Consider the following 19,349-nt stretch of genomic DNA (forward strand, 5'->3'; position numbering starts at 1 on the left):
ACTGGGTTTATTTCTACTAGAGTTTTAACTTTCCTAGCCAGATCCCTGGCAGTTTGGACAATCTCTCTGTCCAGGTCACCTTGCTTATACCTGCTGTAGGCTTCCTTTTTGCATTTGATTTTGTCCAGAACCTTCCTGGTCCTCCCTGCGGACCTCCTGGTATTTTTTCCTGGCTTTCTCTTTCTTGGGATGATTGTTTCCAAGCTTGGAGGAGGTGATCTTTGAAGATTAAGCTGCTCTATTGGGCCCCTTCTCCCTCTAGGATTTTATCCCATGATACTCTACCAAGCCTGAAATCCAGGGTAGTGAGCTTGCTGTGTGCCATCCTCCACTGCTCCAAGGACCTCAGATTCCACCCTTTGTTGGTCTCTGTGGCCAAGGCTTCACATTTCTCACCAGCCCCTCCTTTTTGGTGCCTCCACAATGCCAGTAAGATCGTTGCCCTGCAGATGTGTGCACAACTCTAACACCTCTGGTTTATGACCCATACTATGTGCCTTTGCATAGCTCACGAGGCTGACTTACCAGCTGGAGTAGCTGAAATTCCTTTGTGATGCTTTTCAGGTGCTCTCATGCTGACCTGATCCCTCTCCAGATGCTGGACATCTCTTACTGGTGCTGGCATCACACTGGTAGGCATGGAATTGACTGACATTCCTCTTGCCTAGCAACTTTAAAGTTATTCTAAAATTTAGTTTTATGTAGATAATTTTAGTTTTAATTACTATATGATCCTCTCATGAACAAACTATTTCCTCTCTCATGTTTCCTTACCAACAGCTGCACAAAATGTGAAAATATCATGAAGATTTCATATGGTTACTCTTCAAGCACGGAGACTTGAATGATGCCACATTTGGTATATATTTTTAATCAGAAATGCATTTTGGAATTGGACACTGTCACTTCCCAAAGCAAAAGTGGTTTAAAAAAATCATTAAGACAAAAGGATGAAACAAAAAGAAATAAAAAGCCTTGTTTTTTAATTGAGTTCTTGAGGAAGGATCATTGGTAAAGGGGAAAAACAGTAGAGATAAACTGCCAGAGATAAACTTGAAGCTCGATGCATTTCTAATCTAGGGAGAAGAGCACAGCAGTTTTATAGTGAGGAACAGCAAAGGTTCTACTCTTCTGTTTTCTGCTTCTTTTGTTTTCTCTGCTTATCCTCATTTAACCACCTGTAAAAGTTTCTATAATCTTGATTTAATTACTCCATACTGCTTATTCTGATCTGGGTAAGATTAGAATTTCAGTTGCATAATTAGAATTTCAGTTGCATAATACAAACAAGTTAACACCTTAGAGCATCTCTTTAACTTTCACAGCAAAGGACAACAATGTGTTTTGCAGCACTTCCTTTTTTTTTTTCGTTGATGGATGTCTGTATTGTGAACCTATGCTATTTCACTATTTATCCATTTATTTGAACTTTGTCTTAAAAAAATAAATGTAAGAGACTGTGAGAAATCATCCTTCAAAGTCTAAAATGTATCTCATCAAGAATGAGAGGAAAATATTTAGTTTCCAAATGACTGTAAGCATCACAACACTAAGTAATCATCTCTGTAATTTCAACTGCTCCTAAAAATTATGATTTTATGGATAACACTAAATGAAATGCACGGGTAGATGACAATAATGCCATGCATATAAGTTACACCTGTGTCTTCCTCTATTGATTCCTTGAAGATAATACCTATAATGAAGACATAAAATAGGTGAAGAAACTCTTCCTGTAAAGAATGAGTGCAGATGCTATAGATGAGCACGGGGGGAGCAGAACTTGCTGATGAGGCAATACAGTTGGACCCGGGAGACTACAAATAAACACAAAATTTTTCATCTCTGGTGAAACACATTTGCTTTCCTGAAGGCAATATATTTTTTAAATCTATTATGCTGTGGAACATATGTACAAAAATATCTAGCATGGTTTTCATATTTTACATCTCAGTTATTTCTGAAGAAGTGGAAGCAATAACTTTTTGTGCTATGTAAAGAATTGATGCTCTTCATTGTCATGGCAATTTTATTTCTCAACAACTTTCTCAACTTGAATTGTAGCCATCAACTTCACCTGTTATTTGTAGATGGGCTTTATTGCTTTCCTGTCCTTCTCCCTTAAGTGGCAGATTGCTTCATCTGAATGTTACATTTCCAGGTAGCAAACTCTTGATCTTCACAGCTCATTTCACAAGGAACGGGAGAAGAATGTTAGTATCCACCATCCACTGCCCACCTACCTACATCATGGAATTTTTTCAGATACAACAGATTATTTACTAGTTGTGTGTTATTAATATATGTCTTGTTGGATTAAAGGGCAATATGCTGTGACTGATAGTTCTTTTACCATACCATCTAAAATTAGACTGTAAATACATATTTATTTTTGTAAAAGTATCATTTAAATTCAGCAGAACAAGAAAAAAACTGAATTAACATACCTTCTACTATTGTCATTTAAGTTTAAATTCATATTAGTTCATCAGTCCAATAAAAGAATTATGCCATTGAATCACTGTATATGTACCAGTGCTGTGTGACACAGATATTTCCCACAACTTGAGATCCTTTCCCAGTTCTGTGAAGGGTGTCTCTGTTGTAAAAGTGAACCTGAAAAGGCAGTGCTGAAGAGCTGTAAACTTTATTTATGATTTGCTGTTGTAACCTTAATTTAGCTCCTTTATGCATCATTAAAATAGTAATTTACTACATAATCACGTATTTTCACCCTATCTTATCCTTGCTCAAGGGATAGTCTCCACATAGCAGACAGTTATTCAGAATCACATTTTAGTCCACATCCTTGCACTCAAGAACCATGAAATTCCTTCTCTTCATAAGATGATAAGGTGACAATTTAAGTAATGTAAGCATTCAACTTCCTAAATCAATGAGAGCAAATTACTTCCAAATATATTAGGTTTCAAATATTGTGCTTATTGCTTTGGAAAATGACTGAATTTTTTCTACTATAACATTTAGCAATAGGGTTACTAAATGTAACCTTTTAAATGTAAATTATTTTAATTTACTTTTATTTACAAGTCTGAACAAATTATTGGCACAGATTATTGGCAAAAAATGCCAAAATTATTGATAAATTCTAATGCCAAATTTAATCAGTAGCTGGTGAGAGCAGTAAGATGGGCTGCATTGTAGCAGCAGTTACAAATTTAAATAATCATTCAGGAAATGCATAGTATGGGGTTCACTTCACCTGCCTTCACATGACTACAGTGCAGACAGGTATAGAACTCCGAGCCAGTAATTAAAGATTTCCCTTTTATACAGAGGGAGAAAACAGGCAATTTCATGCCACTGACCTATGGCATCCAACCTGCTTGAGGCGCCAACTTTAAGCTGAGACAAACAACTCTTTAGCAGCATCTGTTTTATTCTACTGATAATATGAAAGGGGCTTAAATGGGTAGCTCATAAAATTTCTCTGCTGCACAGAGGAATCCCATCCATATTAATTTATGTAAACACCATGATGCAACTCACCAAAATGTAACTTAGGTGTTGCAGGCAGAGAGAAAATACATTTCTCCAAGAGCTATAAGACTGCTTTGTCTTTTCTGGATATCATCAGCCATCTTAGCCCCATAAATGCTAATCCTTTCCTAGATAATGGTGATTTCTGTTCAGTGAACTAGCCAATGGGAAAATATAAACCTCTAGACATTTAAGGACTACATCATGGTACATATGTACAAATGGCCTCAATAAAGGTCAATGCTAACTTCTAGCATGTGCATCTCTTGAGAGCTTGATTTGTAGCACAGATATTCCTAGAGGGTCATCCCTGGGATAGGTTTAAATAGCCACTCATGATGAAGTATCTTTCTGTCTTTTTACCTGGCATTTTCTCTGATCCTCACAAATTGCATTTCTTCTTCCAGCAGAATATCCTTAACTGTGAAAATTGCCAGAACTGATTCTCTTTCTCTCTAATGCAAGAAATAGAAAGAATATTAGCATGTAGGAACTTAGAGAAACTCAGAGAAGAATCCACAAATCTGGTGGATTCTTCAAATGAATCAAATGAAGATTTTGTGGCATGTCTTAGAAAGCATTCTATGTAAAGTAACAAAAATCTTTATACTATGACATCCCGTCCTTGAGCACTTGATCTTTCCAGTTTCTTTTCTGTCTCTATGCATCTTCTTAACTTCTCTTACACCATGCAGACCTATGTTTTTAACAATCTTCATTCCTACTGTTTTCTTTTTTCTCTATGGGCCTAATTCTTTCCATGTCCTTTAGGTTTTGAATAGTGTCTTCTCTTTCTTTAACAAGAAAGGTCCTCTACAAATTCTGGTTTGCAATCAAATTCTTTCAAGAAACTTCTAAGTACTCATCTGTTCAGTGTAACCACTCCATTCTTTCCCTTTTTTATGAGTTGGCATCACAATAATCCTTTTTTCTCTGGATTACAGTTTATCTTCATAGGACAGGTAAGTCATCTTTCATGTTCCTCTAAAGTGCCACATGCATTTACACTCATATACTTTTTTCTATTCACATGCTTGAACATAATTTTGAATAACTGTTTAAAGAGTTGCCAGAGTAATATGCAGAGAGTACTCCACAAAAAATCCTTACAAAAGCATAAAAATTAACATAAGTGAATGCAAAGAAACCTTTTCAAACACATGCAGTTGATTCCTAATGTTATCTTTCATCAGGTGCTGTGCATTTTCTGCATCTGCTTTTCAAATTTGTATATGTGGCAGAAACACCTGTAGATTAATTTTGCTAAGAAACCTGAGCATTCAAAGAAGCATCAGTTAAAGGTATTAAAAAAAACCTGTTGCAAATATTTATGTTAGGGATCCACAGTACCAAGAAATGAAATCTTTATTTCAATACCAAAACAAATTCCCCATCTAAGCCATCATTAACCTTCACCACTTAAAGGGTGGATGGATAGTCTGTAATTTTTTCTGGATATATTTGTCAAACTGAACAATCTTTTGTTTTAGGTACTTTTTAATTTTGCACTGTGATCTCTGTTCTAGTTTAAAGTCATTCAGGCATCACCAAAACCTGGACTAATACATCTAAAGAGTTTCTTTACCAAAAAGGGCCCTCTTGAGCTTCTGGGATAGTCAGGATGCACCCAAACTGTGTAACACAGGCACTCAGCAGTGCACCTCCATTCCTGGTTGCTCCACCATACAGCTTTGGAGTTCCATGGGAAGACACCACAGGTCTAGCTTTGCCTAAGATTTTCATGCTCTCAGATCCAAGTTTATACAAAGGCCTAGTGCACATTCACATGGAAAGATTGAAAAAGCCCCTGAGTTGCAAACTGGTTCCATTATGGGAAGTAATAGCAGTATGTATCCTCTGAGCATTTATTTATTATTCTAGATAAAATATCTCACATACCTGGAAGGCCTGTGTTTGCCCAAGCTACCCTCAGGACTAACAGTGGTGACTATTCCTTTTTTGCGGAGAGAACTTTTCTCCCTTGTGAAAGAGTGTGCTAAGTAGCAACAATATTCTTACTACCCCAATGCTTGAACCAAACCCACGTCCCACAGCAAAAGTGAGCTTATAAAGATTCAACATTAAATAAATGCACTGCTATGTAGGATTAAAGTATACGAGGCTTATAAACTGTTATGTTGGCCTGCATTTTATTATGGCTCTGAAATACCCTTCCTGATGGGTATAACTAAGGGTTCTACAGTCAAATAAATTTTGAATAAGACCATGGCCTGCACAAATGGAAGGTCTGAAGACCTTATTTCCTTGGGCATAAGCAACTGCACTACAAAGTTCTGCTGACCAAGAAGGATGTCTTTTCCAAGCATGTTCATGTGCTCCTCCTGCTCCTGAAATTCAGCCCTGTCAACCTTATGATGCACAGTGACAGTCTGCTGCTTTCCAAGAAAATCTGAATCTTAGGTTAGGTACTGAAATAGAAATAGGTGAATAGGTGCCAAGGACAATGATAACCACGCTTACAGGGCTACCATAAATCAGGAAGTTTTTCCTAAGATGAGAGAGAACATTTAATTAAACTTAAATTACTGACTTGTGTGGATAAAGAACATCTGTAGAAAGAATGTCTGGCAGAATTACTGCATGGGAAAAGTAAAGAACCCTTTAACTGATTCCAGTTCTCATTTGTTGCCTTTACTGCTTATTTCTGATGGCTTGGAAGTAGCACAATAAATATGAAATTTACTGTACTCATCCAGACAGTAGCTTTTAATGCAATAATAAAACTGGTTTTGATATATCTTCCTTTGTTCATTATTTATGTCTCTGAAAGAATCAGTAAATGTACAGTGATGTAACTAAGAGCACAATTTGCCCTACTGGCTGGAAAAACCAAAGCTGCGGGGAATGAAATATAGGAAGAAAAGCCATGCCCAGCAGATGAAGAAGAATAGACTCCTAGATTGCCATGTCTGTCTTCACTTGTTAAACTGAAAACCTTTCATAAAAAAGCTGTCTCCTACTAGTTGATTTTAAGACACTTAATCCAAAGGTGGCTGCTAGGATCTCTAAACGACATTAGACATAGATAATAATAAATATTGTACAATGATGAGTGGGATTGTCCTGTGCTATGCTATATGTAAGAAATGAATAATAATATTTCTTTGAAACAAGTAATCCAAAAAGTATACCAAGTTTGGGATAGCTAATATAAATATTTTATTAAATTCAGATTATTTTGGAAACTTTTTAGACTTACTTGCCTTTGTTTTGGTCAGTAGGGAAGCAGTGAACTTAAACCAACTAAAAGCTATTTTTTAAAAAGAGATTTTACATTACTTTTGAAGTTCTCTGTAACTGTGAGAAAACAATTTTAACTATTATTTAATTTTTCTGACATCTGGATGGGATGCATCTGGCAGATAAGAGATTTGAAAATGGGATTCCTTCCAGTGCTGTAAGAGGGCCTTGGATAAAACTGGATAATTCATCTCTAAGCCTGTGCAGTCAAAATAAATGGTTCTCTACCTAGAGATATCTCTCTGTTTCTAAACTTGCTTACACTTCTCTTGATTTAGTTAGCTGCATGAAATTCTAACTAATCTACAAGGAAAAACAAACAAAAAATTTAAAAAAATAAAGAATAAAACTAAAACAAAGAAAAATAAATACCCCCCACCAAAGAGCTGACTCAATAATTATTTTGAATAGAAAATAAAGATCCTACTAATACCTAATCAACAATGTAATTTCTTATGTAATACTTCATTTGTATCAATCAACATTTATATTTGATAGAATTCAATTCCTCAGGATGTTAAAATGGTTATCTGCATTTAATTGATAAAAATGTCTTTTTAAATGTTAATTATCTGTTTCATGATGTTGTGCCTTCTGCACTAGATACAGCCAATGACAACAAAATGGTCCTTTCCAGAAATGTAAACATCCATTTACATTTTTAGTCCTTTCCAAAAATGTAAACAGAAGTAATGCTTCCGATCAGACTGAAAATATGTAATAGTGTTTACCACTTCACAGGATTCCATTTGTGCATCTCAGACCATTCTCTCTGTATTAGCAAAGTTACCCATGTGATTGATTGCTAACGTTATTTTTTTCACTTTATAGATACTGTTGACAGGTTTACTTAATTTGTAAAAGACAGATCAGTGAAGGTTGTCTCCATGTTTATTTAATCCCTAGCACTTAAGAAAAAGGGACAACAAGGCCTTCATGATTCATTTTGGAAATGGTCAAGTTCTGAGAGCTTCTAATGAGACTGTAGGTCATAAATACATACAGTATGGCAGAAAATCATTGGTTTAGAATTCTTATTCAGAAATATAAACTTCTAAAATTGTTTTGAGAATTCCTGAAATTTTTTCTAGCGCGAAGGACATGCTAGGGCATACAAGGACTGTCGCTGGCTGACAAGGGCAAGCAAGGACTGACCCTACATGCTCCAAAGTCCCCATGCCAGCCTTTTATAAGTGAACACTTTTTTCAGCATGATCAGCAGTGTTGTACCAGTTATTCAGCTGTTAATCTAGAACAGCTTAGCTGTTAAAACCCAGTAGTCTCTAGAAAGAAAGAGAGAAGGAGAACATAGAGCAGTTATAGCAAATAACTAAAGAAAGTGGGTATAAATAAGCCTACAACTGTGTAACCCAGTTCTCTCTCTATTTACCTATCTTCAGAAATTCCATGGGCCATGCCAAGAGGGAAAGCTTTTGTAAATATTAGTTTTAGGATTTTGCAGTGTGAGTAATCATAATATATCAGTCATATCCATAAAGTAAGTGTATCATCATACCTCTAGGTCTTTCCCCTAAATGTTGCTGGTAACAACTAAATAGAGTTACAAACAAGCTACTTTTCTTTTTCATGATACTTAAGCTCCATTAAGAACATTTTTAAAGTTCTACTGACCTCTGTAGACACTAAAACGCAGCAGAAAAGTCTCACATCTGGAAAAGCAAACTTGTTTACATGCATATTCTTAGCAGTCAGTCCATCAGCTCTAGTTTTTAATGAAGCATTTTTTTTCCTTTTGGCAGAACTATTTATTTGTATTAGAAACATGCATAATTTCCAGGGAAAGATTCTTGCAGCCACCTGTAGACACTTCATGAATGACTGATCTACATAGATGCCATAGGTAAAAGGAAAAACAATTTGAATTGTAAATTGAAGCTTGCAGACTACTAAATCTTGCTGCATGCTACTCTGGGCAATATGTTGAAGACCCTGGAGATATTTCTTTAGCTGCTATTTGAAACAGCCACAAATAAATGAACTAAAGACAACCAACTCCATTAATCACAGCTACACTATCAAGGCTAACCTACCAAAAGGATTGACAACATACAACTGCTGAAAGAAGTAAAGACAAGTAATGAAAGATTTTACTTTTATACTTGGTATTGAGGATGGCTCACCTGAAGCAGACTTTTTCATCTCTTTTCAAATGCTTTAGAGAAACACCATCTCTCTTTTTAGGACTGGTGAGGTGGGACAGCTGCCTAGACACTGATGAAGAGCACGTGAATTTTGCTAAAAGCGATGAACTGAACAGAGCTCACAGCGAGAACAGAGAGGGACCAGATGCACCCCTGAAATCTGAGCTTGATATTTGCCACGAGGATCCAGAATACAAGTCCCCAGCTCCCTTGCCACATGCCCAGGTCAAACTGATCACCAGCTGGGAAGCAGGATGGAATGTAACAAATGCCATTCAGGTAACCTTTTATTTCCACACTTATTCCACTCATCATTTGAAAAACCTGGTCATCTCTTAGCCTGCTGTATTTTACTTTGCTGTACCATCATTTTGTGTATTCTAAAAGGTTTCTGTGAATTTATTACTCACATATTTGAATCGTTCTGCATAAGATTAGCACTCTGATAAAACAGAGTTCCAAAGGGAAAAATTATACATATGTTATCTGAAGTTTAAAAAGGGTTTAAATAAGGTAAAATTGAAAGGGTGGTGATTGCACCTGTTTTGGCAGTGCCAACATTATCTTTAATAAGCATATTTGAATTCAGTGACAGAGATGTTTTATAGAAATGTGAGGTAAATATCTAATAAAAAGAGAATGGTAAGAGCCAGACTGACGTCAGACATAAATTTACTGACATGTAAGTTAAACTAGAAATAAATTGAAGCACGAAGCACAAGAAGTGTAATAATACTTGTCAGTGTTAAAGAAAATAGGTTGAATAGACGTAAAGCATTTGGTCCCAGCATTCTGTGTGGAATTTGACTATCTTTCCAAATCCTTAAATTTAGCATTAAATGTTTCAGAATCTTTTTCTCACTTTTCATGATTCATTTCCTTACATAATTCTATCATTACCACTAACTTTCTGTCTGACATAGTAAGAAAGCAGCATCCACTGACACATCTAAGTCCCAATAACTGTTACTTGAACACTTTTTTATGCCACTTCAATTATAGAAAAATAATCCTTCCAGTGTCACACAAGTCTGACTATGCCAATGAACATTTGTTTACGTATCCAGTTCATCCCTCAGCTCTGCAAAGGAGGAGAAAAAGGACATATTTCTAATCCTGGTGTATTTTCAAACATGAGCACCACCACATGAGAGCCAGTGCAATAACAGGGCACTGTAGCATATCATACTTTGAAAGTGTTCAGCTGCAAATAAAAGTGTGAAAGTACTAAAATACCCCAACTGCATTCTAGTAACTCATTTTATCTTCAAACTCCCTCAGCAGCATCTAGTCAGAACAGGAGTCTGGGATGAGAGCCCATTGTCTCTGAGTTTTGCATTTGATTTCACCAAAGCCAAGATTTCATTCTGGAAGTCAGTTTTGTCAATATTTTCTGTGTGACCTTTTGGCAAATCATATTCTCTAACCATCGTTCCCCTTTCTGAAAAACAAAAAATAATAATGCCTCTGTAAATACATGAAAGTGCCGAAAATCCTAAATTTTGTTGTTTACAGAATTATTGTTAATTATTAATAATGTAGGTTTCAGTTAAAAAATAAACTAATAATATATTTTAAAACACAATCAAATATGCAGTTGCCTTTTAAAAATCATGACAAATTCAAGCTAAATTATCCAAACAGATCAGTAACTATGGTCCTACTCAAAACTCTCTGTATGCTGAGTGTTTCCTACTATGACTCTAATTTGGTAAAATATTTTAGAAATTAGCATTAAAAAGCAGTTGACTACAGCTGTATTGAGGTTTCCTCCTGAGGTAGGCTGAAGGTTGCAAAGCCTGGAAACTGCAGTTTTATTAATAATATAACCAATGTGCCCTAATGACACACTATTAAACTGTGTGCACGTGCGATCGTGTATTTGAATCTATGTACACATATTTGTATCATTCCTATTTCCCAATACCTGGGATTGGGAGCAAGTAATTTGGTTTTGAAACAAAGCAGAGAAAGGGAAGGGGAAAGGCAGGAGAGGAGAGGAGAGAGAGAGGGGAATATTGAATGGGCCTCTGTCAGTAGAAAACAACAGTTTAAAGAAATTTCTATGAATAGCTTTGAAAAGAAAGTCAGAGTTGTGAACAGAATGATTAAAACAATCCAAACGTTCTTGACAGGTGAAGACAATCTTTGATAAAATGACAGTTGTTTTGCCCTACCCAGAGGAAAGGGCAGAAGTGTTTTGCATGGCAATTAGAGATAAACATTTCAGCAGAATTTTGAAATGTTCTGAACAGTTATTCCAGTGAATACAATTAGTCTAAAAAAGAAAATATTTTGCAATCCAGATTTATTATGGGAACAATTAAATATTTGATCTCTGAAATGAAATATAAGGTATTCCTCACAGTGTTTTAAATATATCTTTTCAAACAAACACAGAAGATATTTTTATTTTGTTCTTAACTTGAACTGGAAAAATATGCACTTTTGGTGCTGATACTGTATGTGTAAATGATTGCTTCAGACATTTAAGTTTCCAGGGAAACATGTTTCGTATTCCAGCACTGCACAGGCAAATCAAAACCTGTGTTTGGTTAATCTGGGTGAGGACAGAGACCATAAAGCTGAGTTAATTCAAATGGGAAAATGTACAGGATCATCTCACTGAGTGATGCAAGTTGCATTTGTTTGTATGTAGCAGTAAAAGGCCAAAATTATTTGTAATGACTTCTACAGTGGAGCTGGATAGATAAGCAAAGTAATAGTCACAAAGAAGAAGGTAGTTAAATTCTAATGGTACAGTATTTCACAGCAGAACCAAAGGACAAAGACTATTTATTTGCCAGTCACATGTAGTAAGATTTTTGCAAGCTAAAAGAAAAAGGCATTCATTATGTTGTGTTGTGAAGGGACACAAGAAAATGGACAAAAAAATTAGAGAGAAGGAGAAGTGAAATAATGGAAAGCAGTGAAATAATGTTAATCTCACCTATAATTTATACTGTGTAATTTATAGCTGTAGTTTATACCATTGTGAGTCAATCTCCACTTAGGTCTTGGGAGGACCTAACACTGAAAAAAGTCAACCACTTAACCAGAAAGCTTCACTTGACTTTCTGAACTATGATGTCTGAACAGCCTTTAAAATACAGGCTAATATAATTACACCATTTTCCTCTGAGTGTTTGGTAAAACATAATGTATCAAATCTCGCTGGAATGCAGAAAAGGACCAAGGGGGCTGATCAACAGCAGCTGAACATGAGCCAGCTGAGCCCAGCTGGCCAAGAAGGCCAATGGCATCCTGGGCTGTATAAGCAGGACCAGGCCAGCGATTGTCCCTCTGTACTCGGCACGGGGGACCCACACCTCCAACCCTGCATTCAGTTTTGGGGCCCTCGCTACAAGACAGACATTGAGGTGCTGGAACATGTCCAGGGAAGGGCAACAGAGCTGGGGAAGTGTCTGGAGCACAAGTCCTGTGAGAAGCAGATGAGGGAGCTGGGGGTGTTTAACCTGGAGAAAAGGAGGCTCAGAGGGGACCTTGTGACTTTCTACACCCACCGGAAAGTCAGCTGTAGCTGCATGGGGCTACCCAGGCAAGCAGTGACATAATGAGAGTGCAAAGCCTCAAGCTGTGCCAGGGGATGTTCAGGTTGAACATTAGGAATTATTTCTTCACTGACAGAATTGATAAGCATTAGAAGACTGCCCAGGGAGGCGATGGAGTCACCATCCCTGAAGGTGTCTAAGAAACAACTGGACATGGCACTTAGTGTCACGGTCTTGGTGAAAAGGTGGTGATCGGTCAAAGGCTAGACTTGTTGATCTTAGAGTCTTTTCCAACTAAAACACTGTGAAATCGTGCTGAACATTTTCTTTGATTTGATGCATCTGATACCTAACGTTGCCAACATTCATATTCTTCCTTTTGCAAAAAACTAGGTTGTACAAAGATTAGAAATATCTACAGCAGGCAAAATTTTCTTATTCCATGATCAGAGAAACACGCTAGAGTGCTTGACTACTGTAAGTGCTTCTAGGAATAACAATACTTAAATTAGCATTATTAATCATTATTTTTCAATGCATCAATAATAAATTACCAATTATTGCAGCAGTAATCATAACTACTCTCATTATATTTATACTCTGTATATTACACATTAGTTTAGAAAAGACTCAAGACTTCAATAACCACAATTTTAAAACCTGAATATCCATATATCTTTCACTGCATGCCTTTATAACAATATTTCTGTACTGGGTTTCAATTTAGTTCATTTTAACTAGGGTAACTACAGCTCCTAAACACTTAACTGGAAAACACATTGATGCTGAAGAACAGAATTAATAGACATGACTCTGAAGATATAAAGGCAAACATCTGAGGGGTGTCCAAACACCCCTCACATTAAGCTTTATTGACACAAAATTTAAGCATTTTCTAAATATAATACTCATGTGCTTAGAAAGCAGATCATTAGATGAATAATTATATAAATCTTCTCATCCTGAACCTTAAATTATTTAGTCATGTTTGGATAAATAGCCACTTGGATTTTAACTGCGGCACTTGATCTTAAGGATTTATTTTCCAGACGTGAGAACAAGGGTCAATCTTTTCGTGAGCACAAAGCAGTAACTTCCTTGAATTATACATTATATATTGAAGCTGAAATTACATGCATTGAAGCTAAAGTCGTACTCTGAACTAAATTATAGACATCTGAGAGAAACTAACTTCTGCATTTCCTATCAAGATGTGGTACTGAGAATTGAAGGGAGATGCCCAATGCTGATATCTAAACTAGGGCCAAAAAGTAAATTGAGTTTCCAAATGAAACGTCAAAAAATGATAGCATAAAGTGAAATTCCAAGATACTAGGACTACTGTGGTGCACATAAAAATTCCAAATAGTGAGTGTGATTTTAGCTGAAATGCACTGGCAGTACTGGCAAATTTATTTTTCCAAGGCTTGCAACCACAAACCCTTATAGCCAGAACTGCAGACCCCAAAAAATCCTGGTGAGAGCCATCTAAGTTTAGATCTGCTTTTTCTGTGTTGGAATGTCACCATTATGCAATGTAATTGATAAAATATATATTTTAGGGGAGAAGACTCTGTAACTAATGTTTGTGCTCTGGTTTTCCCTTCTGATTTTCTCTTGAGGGGAAAAAACATTCCAGACATACATCACTACTTTGTATAATGTTTTATTTCAGCTCAGACCCTGTGGTAGGCTTCTTTGTGCACATACTCATATAGTACAGAGAAGGCTGCATTCAGGATATATATCTTCTCTATTCCCAACCCTATTTCATATCACAAAAGCTCTTTATCAAAAATGTCTTTTCCTGCAACAAAGAAATAACATCTAATTCAGAGAAATCTCTTTATTTGACATGCAAGCACAGTGCAGCAGACTGGTTTTGAGTTACCTAACTGCCATTCCCATAAATCACATTAGACAGTGCACTTCATCAGTCTGCTTTTTCCTTGGTCAGCTACAAAAACTAAAAAATGCTATGAAGACAGAACTCCTAAACATAGAGAGGTGGCTTGTCAAAAATTGTTCCAGGAATAAATATTTGGATAATTGTCATGGGATGTAAGTTGCTGGTTTGTAGGTTTTGACTTTTATCTCATCACATTATTTGGGCAATGATCAGGTGTGAGGGAGGGACTGTTGAATGGATTTACATCAGCATAGTGTACTGTAGCTATTTTGGAAACTTTAGGAGTGTCAGATCAGTTTTCCTAAGCCACTCCATATCAAATTTTCCATCAAGTAGAAATTGTGATATAACATAAATAGTCCACAAAATTATTCCTTGGACATACAGATAGTCCCAACATATGGGCTACTGGTCCAGAAAGCACCATACTAGCTCTTGAAGTCCAGAGAAAAAATGCATGGGTCACACAAGCAACAAAACAAAGTATTGCAATTCTTTAAGCCTTCTAGGTGTTAAAATGACATATTAAAATACCTTTAGAAATTAAAGCATTACTTAGATCACGCTTATCCTCACCATGTGTTCAAAATTGCATTTCTTAACAGATGAGTCACAAGAGAGTTACAGGAGGTGTCTCTGCATCTCCTTCATAAATGATTCCAATAGTCTCAGTATTTTGGCTATGACTGATATTCTTTATAATATAGTTTATTATATTGATCTATTTTAAACTAATTAGCACATGCGATTTTTATCTCAGATGAGAGGGAAACATTCTGAAGTATAATACTCAAACAACCAGTGGAATTTAATATGCAACCTTGGTCTTAAATCTGAATATCTTGATTCCACTGAGTCTAAGATACATATATTTTAAAATATTTATTTATAACCAACACCTTATCTTATATGTTTAACAGATTTTTACCCAAGTTTTACAGACAATCATGTGTAATGTTTCACTATTTTGATAACAGTAGCCAGAAACACTGCTGAGCTTAAAGAAATATGCATAATTGTGTTCAGAACCTCAAATTATAACCTTACATTTCAAGAAAATATGTATTTGGCACTTGATTTTAGCAATGTCAATTATCTATCATTTCCAACAACTTTAGCAGAAACTCTTCTTGCATTGTAGTTTTGAAATCTCTATATTTCAGCATCTAAATTTCAAAGCCACCCTGTTATCTTCAGTTTACTCCTAAGAGCAATTAGGTCACTTCAATGCACAGCATACTTATCCTGGGGTTGATGTTCAGTTTGTCACAGTCCGGTAAAGAAAGTGCTGGCAAGTTTGCAAGTGACTATTTCTTGTAAGTGAAGATTTCTCGTTGACTGTTCAGTTGTCACATAAATTTAAAAATTGTTTCATCTGGAAAATCTTCCACTACTAATCTTTTAGAACAGCTATTTTATGGATGTGAGTCCTCCTACATGAAGCAGCTGTTAATAGAAATTGTGTGCATATAAACAGACAAAAGAACTAGCAAGTAAGCACACAGTAGTGTGGCAAGTAAACTGGGAGAGACCAGCTCAACTCTTGTCCTTACAGTGGTACTTTCCAACAAGTAATAGCATGAACTCTTACATTAATTGGAATTTGCAAGTTGTTTTAGCATGCTGCCAAATTCAGCTTGCCAACAGATGTCCCTAGTGAGGACATAGTCTTAGAATAACAGAAGATCCTGAGATGAAAGGGATCCATAAGGATCATCCTTGGGTCCAACGCCTCGCTCCAGTACCTGCAAGGTGCAGTACAGCCTCCAACACTGGCAGAATCCCTTGGGTGAATGCACTAGAGGAGTCTGCCAGTACTTGAACTATTTTATCTCATTCAGCTTAATATTTCTCCATCTAAGAGCTTTAAATCCTGCCTTTATTCAAAGGCCAGCTATTATCAGTGATGTTGCTAGAGCTTAATAGACAGTCTGTCAAGCGATAGAGTATGATTTACATGCTCATTTACATATATTTGCAAAAGGGTGTGTTCATTTCCATTTGTCCCATAACACATGTGAAATAAATGGTATGTGTAAGTACCTCAGAAACTTGGATATTGTGCCTCCTGCTCCCATGCCTCTTTTTTTGTTTTCATTTCATCATTAGGGAACCTTCAAAGCACCCTGGAGAGGGGCAACACTGTCTTTGTCCTTGCTACCATGCAGGCCTATCATCTGGATCATCTTTCAGGCCCTTTTCTACATCCTCACACTCAGACTAGATCCATGTCCTGCTTATTTTTACTGTAAAACACACTAGCACATAGTCTGGTTTACCAATCCATGAGGCTAAAACTGGTCTGAGCACTTAAAATTCCCCATCTGGGCCACAGTAACACATTCTTCCCTAACCTTTTCAAGTTCACTCCATGCATGCTCACCTGGAAAGCTGATGCAGGTCCATAACTCATGAGACCAATAGCTCTTGCAAGAAACTCTTCAACCATCAAATCAAATGTAAGCTGCTTATCTTTTCTATAATAATCATTATTCTTCCTGCAGCTATTGACCTTGATCTCTCTTCTTCCAGTTACAGTTACTGTTTTCAATTTGGTAAATACTTAAACAAGCATTCCTCTGAACTTACATGAAGATATTCCTCCAATACTCATGAAATGCCCTTTTGATGAAAATTGCACAGTTACAAGCTACACTGAAACCTCCATTTGCTCTCTTGACTCAAGTATCTCTCTACCAGTATCTGGTATTGACTTCAGATTTCCTTACTCCCCTCTCTGCCTGTATTGGTGTCCAGGTTTAGGGCAGATTTGTGAGGAAACTTCCTACGGGGCCCCTCTAGAAAGCAAATTCAAGTGATCCCTCCCCCAGCTGCTTTGGGAAAATACTTCCTTGGAGAAAAGTGGAAAAAAACCCCTGCTTATTTAACAAGCAAAGGATTCATATGTTGCCATTATATTGCAGAGGCCCCATATTGTTGTCTCCATATTGTTGTCCCCATATTGCTAGAGTTTTGTACCTCCTTAAGGTCTCTCATAGACCACTCCTCTAAGGACTGACTATTCCCACAGCAACCACCCAATCCACTCTTTTATAACACTCTTCTTCTTATTGGCTACAGCTGTGGCCTGTTAAAGTCAGGCCTGCTCCTAATCTTTAGTAATTAGCCCAGCTGCAACTCTTTAGGGGGTAAGAGTGCTTTCTATACTCCCTTTATTTACTTATATTCTGTCCCCCTACATTCACAAGCATTAAAAATTAATAAGATTAAACAACAAAATCTCTCACTGTTCTGAAGGGATGGCAAATTCACAAAGTCCTTGCTGTGTGCTGTAGCTCAGCTTGTTCAATCTCTTATCCATCCCTCCTGTGTTGGACAATGCCATGTCCTGGGCCCTGGTAGGCCACAGGTGGGAGCTCCCAGTGTTTTTCTGGGATTTTTTGGTCCAAAGCAGGTCTGAACAGCTCCAAGAAAAAGATAAGCCACAGTCAGGGGAACTTCTCTGCTTCAGCTAGCTAAAAAAAAAAAACAAACTAAGAAGCAAAGGAGAGCTCTGTCCCAGTGTCCATGCTGCAGACAGCACAGTCCAGGAGAAGGATGGAGAGGAGCAAGTGCAGCTTCTGCAAACAGACAGCACACTTCTTGTCCCCCCTTTGCTCTCAGAACCAGTCTTAAAGGTGCATAACTGAATATCCAACAAAAACAGAACAGATATTGGGGATACAAGCATCATGAAATCACCTTAGGATAATTTGTTTCTTGTTATCTTACCCCTGTATTTTAAATATTTTGGAGAAGGCACCATCTTTTTGTGCTTTGTTTGCACATTGCTTCACACAATGGGATTACATTCAAGGACTTCCAGGTGCTCCAATAATGAAAGCAATTTTAAAAGTGAGTCTCAAAATGTTTCCTATTTTACAGAAACTCTTTACAAAATAATGATTGTTTAAATGTAACCTGTGATAAATCAGCTTGACATTTGATTCAGTTTCCTCTCTTTTCTCCATAAGGAATTGATTCTCCTAGCTATTGAGGCTCATTGTAAGGGCTGAGCATAAGATAAATCAGCAAAAGAATGTGATAAGAGTACCTTTAGAATATTCAGCCATAAAAATGGGCATTCCATCTTAAAAATCCAGATGGCCAAGAAAGAAAATGACAGAAATATGATAATGAAGACAAATGGATAGTGGCATTATGAAAATTATATTCTTTGAAATAATAAATGTTACCAAAAACAAAGGATCAAGTAACTGTCAGCTGCCTGAAAGCAAGGATCCCTTTATTCCATGGAAGAGCCCAATGTGCCACAACTTGTTGCAGAACAAGGATCTCTGGCTCCCTCAGGTGAAGGGAATGGCTGTTGTACTTTGCCACTGTACTAAAATCAAATTAATCTACCATACTCTTTGGTGTCATCAGTCCCTGCGAGCATTTTTAACAAGTTGAATTAAAACAGACGGTGTATTTTTTCCTTCTCTTTTTTAAATTAATGGCAGGTCACATGGTATTTAAATACACTGTTATTAGGCAACTTTGAATTTCTGTATCTGTTATATTTGTTCATTGTTCATTGTTGTGATGTTACATTTGACAGTTAACTTACAAAACAAAGCCTAAATTACCTATTATAATTATTCACCAGCTTTCTGTGGATGAGATAATTTGTATACTTGTTCCTCTCTATAGCATATGCCATTGACCAGCTATCACTATTGGAAAACATTCTTCTTAAAAATGTTCTTTCTTCCCCTATTCTTAAACTTATGATGTATGCAACCTCAGCAAATTTGTTTTAATAAACCATATTGAGTCATAGAACTCCTCCCAGGATAACATTCCTCCCAAGACAGCGAGAACAGAGTGACAGGCAGCAGAAAGTAAAATATTTTGTCATATGATATTCCTTTCCTGTTTTTTCTAAACTTCCTTCACTTCCATTAGCAAATTTGCAGAAGGGAACTTATTTTTTTATTAAGTAAAAAGAGTAAGCCCTAGGGTTGAACAAGAAATAAAAGTTGACAAGCTCAGCACTTGTAA

At 36.6% G+C, this 19,349-nt stretch overlaps 1 protein-coding gene across 1 annotated transcript in view; it reads left to right on the forward strand.

Moving 5' to 3' along the window:
• LOC131081067 (vesicular inhibitory amino acid transporter-like) overlaps positions 1 to 19,349 on the forward strand; it is a 53,433-nt gene that overhangs the window by 19,741 nt on the left and 14,343 nt on the right. Inside the window, exon 2 of the mRNA XM_058019924.1 lies at positions 8,965 to 9,203. Within this exon, the coding sequence (XP_057875907.1) occupies positions 8,965 to 9,203 (239 nt within the window). The remainder of the gene's footprint in view (positions 1 to 8,964; positions 9,204 to 19,349) is intronic.

This window comes from Melospiza georgiana, chromosome 3 (assembly GCF_028018845.1).
Source record: "Melospiza georgiana isolate bMelGeo1 chromosome 3, bMelGeo1.pri, whole genome shotgun sequence".
Lineage (NCBI taxonomy): Eukaryota > Metazoa > Chordata > Aves > Passeriformes > Passerellidae > Melospiza > Melospiza georgiana.